Here is a 10,079-nt window from a genome sequence, read left to right on the forward strand (position 1 = left end):
GAGTCGGCGATGACAGCGTTGCTCGACAAGACAAGATGTAACACACATGAACAATTCCGGAGTCAGCTTTAGAACACACCTACGGCGTAGAACATGGGGAGTCTGTTACCAGATACTTTGAGTACTGCTAACCGTCTTGGCAATCCTGAGCGGTTACCGGGCGGTTGCAAAACCTAAACTGTACGACCAACTGCTCTCCGCGAAGAAGCTGCGAAGGTCAATTACTCTGGGTAGAGCTGTGAATTTACCTTTCCTAATCTTATGTTAGCCGGATTCTAAAGCTCATGAATGCAACAATATTAACGTTTTCTCTAGCCTTCGCTGAAGGCATCCTGAAGGATTGTTTGCGCTTTGGCCAGTGTAACCCCGACGCAGCATGTTACGCAAGGAGCAGTACTTCACCATGCCGCTCTTGGCTGACAGAAAATTGCACTTAGAAGGATTCAGAGGGCTTTACACCAGAGTACACTTGCCGCACTACATGGGTGCTGCGTGTGGAATGGTTTCATTCCCCCCATTAAGGAGGGTGACACGACGTATTATAAGTGCACGAGCATGGAGGACGTCCAATGCAGCGACTATGACTTCCAGTTCAGGTGAATCCGGACATCGGGCATTGAGGAGGGGAGACACACACGTTAGGATCTGGAGAACGCGTGCAAGCTGGGAGAAATCTGCGACCGGTGTGTAAAGGCGCATGTGTGTCACGATTTCCCCTCGCTTGGGCCGTGTGCAGACGCAACTGCCGTGGGCTGACGGAGCAGAGCGTCGCATTCGAATGGCGTCGGAGTGCATTTCGTGGAAACAGCTGAGGCACTGTTGCAGATATACGAACAGCGCTTGTACATGGAGGCGGTTACATGTCATTCAGTAAGTACGTTCACCAATCGGGCCGAGTACCTGTACGACTGCGCCAGGCTCACAACCTCCTGGCGGCGGCCAGGTTTGTTAGGCTGCTGTCACCAAGCGATGTGCGGCCGGTATCAGAGCGTCAGGTGGGGACAGTGGTCAGGAGTGGGCCTCTCAGCGGGCCATGGCATGTTATGGGGGACCGTTATGTGCCATTTGTTCCGGGGAAAATAATTCGTAGGTAGGGCTTTGATTTCCGTATGGATGCGCCCGCTCAAAGATAAATTTCCAGGGTGATCACCGTAGGTGCTTTGTGGCAGCGACTTTGCGGTCCTAAAATTGTAAGTCGATCCGCATCCGTCAAGTTTATGTCATCAGACAGCAGGTGTCAATTGGACACGTGGGGCGTTGCAGGAAGCCGAGGTCAAGGGCAAGTAGTAGGCAAGTTGTGTGCCCGCTTGGACCATGCAAAATCGGTGGAGCCATGAAAGGTGATAGTGGCTTTGCCTACATGCAGAAGAAGTGGAGTCCTATTTATGCTTAGAAAGTCATTGCACAAGCCATTGCGGTTAAAGCATGTGTACGCAACATGCGGATCCTGGATGTGGATCCTGGAAATTGCGCAGCTTTATGTTTGGCTCAGCTATGTCATTAGACGCCGTTTTTTCCAGATAGGTTGCAGCAGCATTTCAGATGAACGTATTTGAATTGGGTTGCAAAATGCGGGCGTCGTTCTGGGACTAATGTGCAAAGACTCATCTACAGGGCACCGATATCACGAAATTCTTATTCCATGTCGGGCATCAGCGATGATGATAACGATTTTGTCCCCGTCCAAAGTAAACGCCAGCGCATTTCTGCTCCACAACCTCTCCGAAAGCAAAGAGCCAGCACAAGCCACAAACCTACGCCAGCACAACTCCATGGAGGCGTTGTCCAAGGCGCTTTCTTGCCTAAGGGATCCACCTGGTTGGCCGCGAGGTCGCATAGACTTCAGCAGTCAATCATAGATGGACACTGCACAGAGCCTCATTCCGCCACCGGTGTGCCGGCCATCTCAAGGACACCCCTTAGAAGCCTACCACCTGTCTCAGCAACTCTTGGTTCTCTTCCAGCCACAACGGAAAGAGATCAATCCACCAGTGGTCCGGGCCCCTCTGCCACCGCGCATGAGACCTCCTCCGGTGGGCCAAGCACCGCAGCGACCTGCCTACCCTGTCGCCTAACCTCCAATTCGACCCACCTGTAACAAGCTTCCATCTTGCAAATTGACTTCCCTAACAGCTCAAAGCACACAATAGCTCATCCTTCACACACCCGAACTCATCCCTCACACAAAAAGCTGTCATCGTTTTGCAGGGCGTTCGCGCCCTTAAACCCCTCCCCCAAGCCACCATCCTCCCTCTCCCTCCACCATCCCACCTGCTGCCTCCGGTGTCCTATCCCGCAACAGGCTTGAGCACACGGAGGGGCTCACTGCGTCTCAGCTGCACGCCAGCACACCCCGGCGCTCCCACTGCACCGGTGGATAGCAGCGGCACCGGCGGCCTGGCCGCAGCCTTCTCCCGCCTCCCAGACCCTGGAGCCCCGTCATCATCCGCATCCGCCAATCCCTGGCCTGCCCGTCGCCTCTCTGATCCCAGGAAATCCAGACTCGCGTCGCGCCGCAGCGATGGAGCTCTGGGTTTGGACCTGGGGGGGCAATGCGTCCCTGCCGCGTTGCAGTCTGCTGTAGCGGCCACCATGGCTGTAGCAACCTCAAACTCCGGAACGCCAGGCTCCGCAACGCTACGGCCGCAGCCGTCACGGTTAGCTGCAGCAGTTATTGCTGTAGCTGGAGCTGCAGTGGAGCCAGCAGGCGGTGGAGAGTCCGGGCGTGGTGGAGATGGCGGCTGCAGCGCCACCCCGTCTGCAGCTGCTACTGCTCCGTGCTGCTGCCCCATCTGCGGCTGCGACCTGGCGCAGGTGTCCGATACAGCTACTGGTCGGGAAGCACACGTCAACGCATGTCTAGATGGGGCGGCTGGGAGGGCGGTGGCAGGGGCATCACCCGCGGGAGGACGACAAGGCGGAGGACACGGCGGCGATGCGGGTGGTGGTGGCACGGCGGCGGCAGCATTGGCTGCCGCGGCTATGGCTCGCAAGACCGATTTGAGACCGCGGGGGATGTTTCCGGATGGTGCCCCGCTGTGCCCTGGCGGTCAAGGCGGCCGTGGGGCGGTAGGGATAGCACCCCCAGAAGCGGTGGTGGACTTGGGGCCACGAGGCCAGCGAGGTGAAAATGGTGATGGTGGTGGTGGTGGTACCGGTGGTATTGGTGGCAAGGCGGAGGGGCCCGGCTGTGGTGGAACTGGCTGGAGGCTGGAGAGCACGGCGCCAGCAGTGGAGGTTGAGTTGCTGGAGAGCGACGAAGAGGATGAACTGGAAGAGAAGAGGGAGCTGACGCCATCTGTAGGTGCCGCAGCAGCGGCACATGCGGTGGAGGGGATGCCTGGTTTGAAGGGGCATGTGGGGAGCGCATGGACCCCGGGGACAGGCGGCGGCGGTGAGATTGCCGGAGTGGCGGCGGCCGGGGAGCAAGGGAATGCGACAGCAGGGCGATCCGGCGGCGGCGGTGGCGGCGGCGAGATGGCCGTCGTCCTCGGGGTAGAGACGGAAGCGGAGGTGGGCCCTATGGATGAGGACGTTTCGGCCGCGGCGGTGGCGGCGACAGCTCATGACGAGAACCAAGATGGAGATGACAGGTGGCCATTGCTAACGCAGGTGCCCCCGGAGATGGCATTGCCGTACCACGGTCATGGAGCGGCGCGTCTCCGTACAGGCGGCGTGTCTCAGTACGCGGAGGGCCACAGCACTGGCTGCTGCCCGGCACAGAAAGCGGCGGACTGCGGCGGGCGGCAGGCGCGAGCTGAAGGAGGTCCGGATGGTGGCAGACGTTCGTGGGTGTGGGAGGCAGCCGCCGCCGCCACCCTGGATGCCCCCGGCCTCGGGTCCGTGCCGGAGACGGAGCTGGGTGACAACGGTGGTTGTGATGGCGATTGTGATGATGGTGGCGGCGCTGGTGGTGGCGGCTACGCACAACAGGATGACGCTCTGGCGGAGTTTGCCGCGTGCTTTGGCGAGGATGTCGATGCTGAGGGTTGGGGGGATGGCCATATCCATGATGGTGATGATGCTGGTGATGGTGATGGGCAGCTGCCTCCGCAGGGGGGTGAGGACGAGCTGGAGGTCGACGGCGATGATTTTGTGGCCGCGTGGTAAGGCCTGGCGTGCCGCGAGTGAGGGGAAGTTGTAGGTGGGGGGATGTACGGGGGGTTACATGAAAAGCGACACCCGTACGGCGGCAGCCATGGCGGTTTTGGGGGTGTGTTCCACGGGGCGGGCGGGTTACGGAGGCTCCAAGTCAGCTGCCGCTGTGTTTCGCCATGGCCAACAACACCTGGGCCGCCCCGACCGCCGCCGGGCGATTGTGATGACGGTTCCTTTCGCGTGCTCCGTCTCTTCTTATGTACATGATGGCGCTGGGACCGCATCCATCTGCAGGCGCGTGCACCCAGTAACAGTACGTCGTGTGTATGTCATGGATACGGGAATACGTGCGCACCGGCTATCCTGACGCAGGTTGTGTCGCCACGGGCTGCAGAGGTGGCTGCCCCGCTTCCGGGATGGTGAGGTTGATGAAGCGGTGGTTCCGGAGCTCAATGACACCGATCTGCAGGTGGGTGGCCGGGTAGCGTGGGTGGGGCCACAGCGGTGGCAGCGGCAGCAGCTGTAGTACCCGGGGCTTGCCTGTTGCGAATGCATTCGGAATCGCCGGCGCTGATTCCCTTAGGCCTCCGGAAACTGACCCTACATGAAAACCCACTTCCATTTCCACCACACACCGCAACACCACACTCACCACACACACGTCCCAAGGCCCTGCTCCTACAGTCAACTGACTCCGCCACTCCGCATCCACCAACCAATTCCCTTACCTCACCCCCATCCTGGCGGGCAGTGCATCGATTTTGCATATAGTTCTCCTTCGGGGATACATTTTGATATTGGCCCCTGCTTGCCCCACGAAATGGCGGTTCTGCCTGAGGAGCCTTACTGCTTGCCTACCTGCCTGCTTGCTTCCCTTTTCACATCGACCTACGGCTTGCGCCGATGTGGCGGCATGCACTCACACAAACATACACGGCCCGTAGGGACTAGGCATTGACTCGCCTCGCGCACGAGCGGCGATCCTCGTCGCCGCCCGGGACTTCGTTGTCGCGTCGGGGCCGGCAGCGCCCATAGACCCACCGCAAGCCGTCGGCGCAGTCGACCCATCCGCAGCGCCGGGGCCGCCAGCTGGGGCTGGGGCTGCCCCCCTGCCCCGCGGAGGCCCTGCACCGCCGCCACCAGGACACCGGATGCTGGGGCCCCAGCCGCGCCAGCTCTTAATCCCCCCGGCAGCTGGTGCTGGTGCAGCCGGTGGCGGATGGGGCCCCGCTGGCAATGCACAGCTGCAACAAGGGGCTGGAGGGATTGCACCGCGGCCGCGGCCGGCGGTTGGGCCTGGACAGCCTTTCGCGGCCATGTTCCTCGCCCGTCCCGCGGGACCTGTCCGCATCACCAGCTTCTTCCGAGCGCCTGGTGCCGCGGGCGACCCGGGAGGCGGCGTCGGGACCCCGCCTGGGGGGCCGGGAGCAGCAGTACCAACAGCAGCAGTAGCGAGGGGCACCGGCTGGGGCGGCCGCGCTGCAGGGCAACAGCAACAACAACCACAACAACGTCATCATTCCGCAGTCGTCCTTGCGGGGGGACAGGTGTCGCTTCCACGGGAGCAGCCGCTGCCGCCGCCGCAACAGCAGCAGCAGCCGGTCTTGGCGGCCGGCGGCGCCAGGCCCTCTGGCCGGCTACCCCGTTGGGTCCCCGAATGCCATACCCTTCCCGGAACGCGGTGCGGGAACTCACTCGCCAACCCACACATGCCTTCTCACCTAACCCCTACCCCACCCCGCCCCACCGCACCCCACGCACATCTACCTCCGCTTGTGTCGTACAATACCACGTCGCGATACGGCACCGCATGTTTCACGTGCTGTTAGTGGCCGCGTGTTGCACTTTTATCCGTGGATTGAGTTGACCCACATCGCCCTGTAGCCATGGTCGAGTAGGAGCGCCTGCCTGCGTGAAGCACTATCGCTTACAGTGATAGTTCCCCCACGAGCTGCACGGGTGTCGGGTGTTTGCCCCTAAGTAAGGCGCCCCCCCCCTTGCGCACCCGCCACTCGCCATCGCCGCAGTATACTGGTGGACTTCTTCGGGCCGTCCAGTAAATCCATAACTGCCGCCGTGTCACCTTTCCGCATCCTAACCCACTTCCATGCAGATCACTACAAGGTACGGCAATGTACGGTGTACAGCAGTGTTCACGCATGTGATTGCGAGGAGAGGTCTCCTGAACGAAGATATCCCTCCCTCGTGTCACCAGCTGTCATACACGCGACTCTGCCCAGGGAATGGGAGAGATCCGTCCGCCGAACAGGGCCCGCGCGACGCGCGTGTGTTCTTTGCGTTTTGCTTTGTGCTGTCCACCTCCCTGCCTTTCCGCGGAGGCCCCCAAAGAAAAACCCAGGTTGCACAACGTGCAGCACTGTAAGTTCCCCCACTCTTTCTTTCCCCCCCCCCTTGCATCGATCCCCCAGCCGCAATCCGCACGGAAATCACTGTTTTCCGGAAACCCTCCCCACACCGTATCCCCTATCTGAAGGGCCTTACGCGCAGCTTTGCCGGCGGCACGGTTCTCGCCTCGCCCGTCACTGCCCGGCTGGTTTCGGAGCGTCTGAAGCTGCCCGCCGCCCGTCTGAGGACCCTGCCCATGGACACTCCCGTGGAGGTGGACGGTGGGTTGTGCGGAAGTACGGACTACCTTCAAGGGCGGGTTTCGGAGCCCTGCTGTACTGCTTGTCTAGCCTGTAGGGCCCCTACCAGGGCAATGGAAAGGTCGATGCATCCGAGGACTGGAGGGGTGGGGTGCGGAAGTTGGGGGCTTTTTACATAAATACATGAACACATACATAAATACACACGTATGCACCTTGTCCCCCCCTCAGGTGTATGCCTGACTCTGGTAGACGCCAACCACTGCCCGGGTGCCGCCATGGTGGTGGCTCAGCCCCCGGGGGGTTGGCCCCCCGTGCTGCACACAGGGGACTGCCGACTGGGGGACCACATGCGCAACCATCCCGCAATGCAGGTGCATGGGGGGGGGGGAGAGCTAGCTAGCGCGGAGTATCGGGGTAAAGAGGCGGGGCAAGAGGGGGGAGAGAGCGGGGAGAGAGAGTAAGGAAAGGGGATTGCACCGCTCCTCATATCCGGGGCCCTGTATTGATACCCTCATTCCTCCGGACCTCTCCCCCACTTCGACCTCCCCCCTCCCGACCTCTTCCCCCGGACCCCGGGGCCCAACCCCGCCCACACCTCAGTTGCTTGTGGGCCGGCGCTGCACACTGGTGCTGGACACCACGTACTGCGACCCGCAGTACGAGTTTCCCCCGCAGCGGGCCGTACTGGATGCAGTGTTGGAGGTGAACGCCGCAGGGAGGGGTGGGGTAGAGGGGGGAGGGGAAACCGGGGATAAGGGCGCCGGCCGGGGAAGGGGGGAATATGGTTGGAACGGGGCACTGGAAAGGAACCGGCACTGACCGGCATACCGACATACTGACTGGCAGGCGGCTTCGGATAGTGCAGTGGAGTGCGGTCAGTGGAATGGACGAGTCGCCTCGGTCGGTGGGTCGGTGGGTCCGTGCAGTTCCGGAGGCTCATAGATAACCCGGCTTATGGCTCTGGGCGACTCCCTGTCGCTGTCATAATAGGTGATGTCCTCTAGCCCTGAGGATCCTCCGCGCACGTGTATCCCTCCCAACACCGCTACCAAGCCGGCCTGGGGCCGCCTCCCCGGGCTCGGCTTCCCCCTGGCTTGGACCGCCCTACTTGGGCCCTTGGTGGGGCCTGTTCACCCCGCGGCTATGTCGGTTCCCCAACCCCCGGGTCGATGGCTTCGTCGCTAAGGACTTCAGCTATTTCGGACTTTGGACTTTGGGCGCCCCAGCAGTTCATATTTCTGAGTTTCTCGCATATGATATCCCCCCCTCAGGCTGTGAAGGCGGAGAGCTTCAATAAGAGGTGAGACTTCGACGGGGGAGGGGGAGGAGGTGGTACGTGGGGAGTGGGGGGTGGGCGAGTGGCGGTTGTGATTTGGTTTGGAGGGCTGTAGGCGAGGGGCAAAAAGCTGCCATACCCGGGCACACATGGGCACGGAGATGAGCTGGGTGACCCATGGAGCCGCGCCGGCGGAGAGACAGGTGGCCACCACAGCGCATCTTATCATTGGAAAGGGGGGGGTGAGGGGCACATGGCTCGGCTTTCATCTAGTCCCGTCCACCACCACCACCACCATTACCACCACTACCACCGCTAGGACCACCACCACCACCACCGTTACCATCACCCTATCTAACCTTTCTCAATCTCAGCTTCCCTTCGGCTTCCCCCTCCCCCTCCCCCTCCCCCTCCCCCTCCCCCTCCCCCTCCTCGCCATATACCCCGGGGGCAGGGCGCTGTTCGTGTTCGGCACGTACACCATTGGCAAGGAGCGGTTGTTTCTGGAGGTGGCGGCGGCAATGGGGCAGAAGGTGCGCCCAAGCAGGGGGAGGAGGGGGGTGTGTGGTGGCGGGGTGGGGCTGGCATGCGCACTGCGCACGTGAGGAGGGACGGCCCACAATGATCCTGATGGCGCATTTTCGCTGGCTGCTGCTGGTGCATCAGCCGCTAGCGTAGCTACGACAACAGTCAACTGGGGCCTGGTCCAGGCATATGCCGCGGAAAGCGGCAGCACTAGTGGGAATAATATTTACCCCTGTCAGGCCGGTATGTCGGCACCCACTTGCATCTCACTGGCCACTAGTCGGTTACATCTTCAGTTACATCTGGCTTCAGTTACATCTGGCAGCCGTAGTCTTGGATATTGGCACGTCAATGCGGTTGTGATTGGTTGCTTCTTATATGCATGTACTTGGTTATGTGCGTGTCCTGTTAGGCTCTGATGTAGGTGGGGCAACCGTTTCCTTGCCGGCTACATGTGCTACATATGGCATATTTGTAGTGTTCGTCGCGCTGTGTCTCTCAGAAAATGCAGATCCTGCATGCACTAGTACCATCCATGGCCACATCCAACAAACAAAACAAAACCTCACCGTTCTACTCAACCGATGCTAGTCGGGCGGGCTGACTGCAACGAGTACGTGGCCAACGGCGGGGACCAGCAACAGACAGAAGCAACGGATGCACAGTAATTCCATGCCGCCGCCTTCGTGTTGCTGCTGTGCTGTCCCGGCATGCATGTTCTGACTAGCTACGACCAAATATACCCCATGTACACGTGCACCAACGTAGATGTATACACACAAATATTAATGCACGCATGTACCCAAGATTGTGGTTGAACATGTATAAGACAATCTAATTTAAATACTGTGCTCATGTCGAGTTTCGATCTCGAGACCTCCCGCTTACTAAACGGGTGCTCTTCCACTGAGCTACACGAGCAGTTGTGAGCTGAGAGCTGAGAGAAGCGAACCTCCCCCAGAGCAAGGGCGGGCGGGGCGGGGAAGCGCCGGAACGTCTTGCTCCTCCCGCTGTGTACCGCTGCCGCTCTGACTGGGAAGATCACACGCACCTGCCTGCCTATCTTCCTGCGGCTCTGCCACACAAAGGAAGGGAAGCTGCCTCTCCCCCGGTGCGCTGGGCCCTTTTGGCGCACCCCGGCCCTTACCGGCCCCGCCTGGCCCCGGCCGGCTCAGGAGCTCCTTCCTAAAGCAGGCAGCGGCAGCCATCCCCCTCCTGTTGAGCAGCTCGCCAGGAAAGCCCCCTCCCCCTCCCGTACCCAACCCCGCTCTCCCGTCTTTCCCCCCCTCCCGTACCCTCCCCCGCCCCCATCCTCAGGTGTACTGCAGCAAGGAAAAGGCCGCCACTCTGGCGGCGTGTGGTCTGGCCCCCCGGTATGCCTCCCTCATAACCACCAACCACCTGGAGGCCAACATCCACGCGGTATGGTGTACGGCATACTGTACGGCATGGGAGTGGCAGGGATTGGGTGCGCGGGGCCGCTTTGCATACACGAAGATGCTTTATGGCTGCCCCCACCGCTATGGGCCCCTCCTCCCCCTCTTCCCCCGTTATCCCGACGCTCTCCCTCC

The 10,079-nt window shown here is 61.0% G+C and overlaps 1 protein-coding gene across 1 annotated transcript in view; it reads left to right on the forward strand.

The window, feature by feature from the left end:
• Window positions 1-860: 860 nt before the first annotated feature.
• Window positions 861-10,079, forward strand: part of VOLCADRAFT_96136 (uncharacterized protein) — a gene marked incomplete at both ends in the record, with an annotated part of 10,476 nt that continues 1,257 nt past the window's right edge. The window contains 13 exons of the mRNA XM_002955157.1: window positions 861-995; window positions 2,493-2,657; window positions 2,815-4,106; window positions 4,471-4,567; window positions 5,043-5,779; window positions 6,126-6,222; window positions 6,438-6,477; window positions 6,528-6,725; window positions 6,936-7,078; window positions 7,308-7,409; window positions 7,979-8,007; window positions 8,438-8,516; window positions 9,826-9,930. Of these exons, the coding sequence (XP_002955203.1) occupies window positions 861-995; window positions 2,493-2,657; window positions 2,815-4,106; window positions 4,471-4,567; window positions 5,043-5,779; window positions 6,126-6,222; window positions 6,438-6,477; window positions 6,528-6,725; window positions 6,936-7,078; window positions 7,308-7,409; window positions 7,979-8,007; window positions 8,438-8,516; window positions 9,826-9,930 (3,219 nt within the window). The remainder of the gene's footprint in view (window positions 996-2,492; window positions 2,658-2,814; window positions 4,107-4,470; window positions 4,568-5,042; window positions 5,780-6,125; window positions 6,223-6,437; window positions 6,478-6,527; window positions 6,726-6,935; window positions 7,079-7,307; window positions 7,410-7,978; window positions 8,008-8,437; window positions 8,517-9,825; window positions 9,931-10,079) is intronic.

The sequence above is a fragment of the Volvox carteri genome, assembly GCF_000143455.1.
Source record: "Volvox carteri f. nagariensis unplaced genomic scaffold VOLCAscaffold_49, whole genome shotgun sequence".
Lineage (NCBI taxonomy): Eukaryota > Viridiplantae > Chlorophyta > Chlorophyceae > Chlamydomonadales > Volvocaceae > Volvox > Volvox carteri.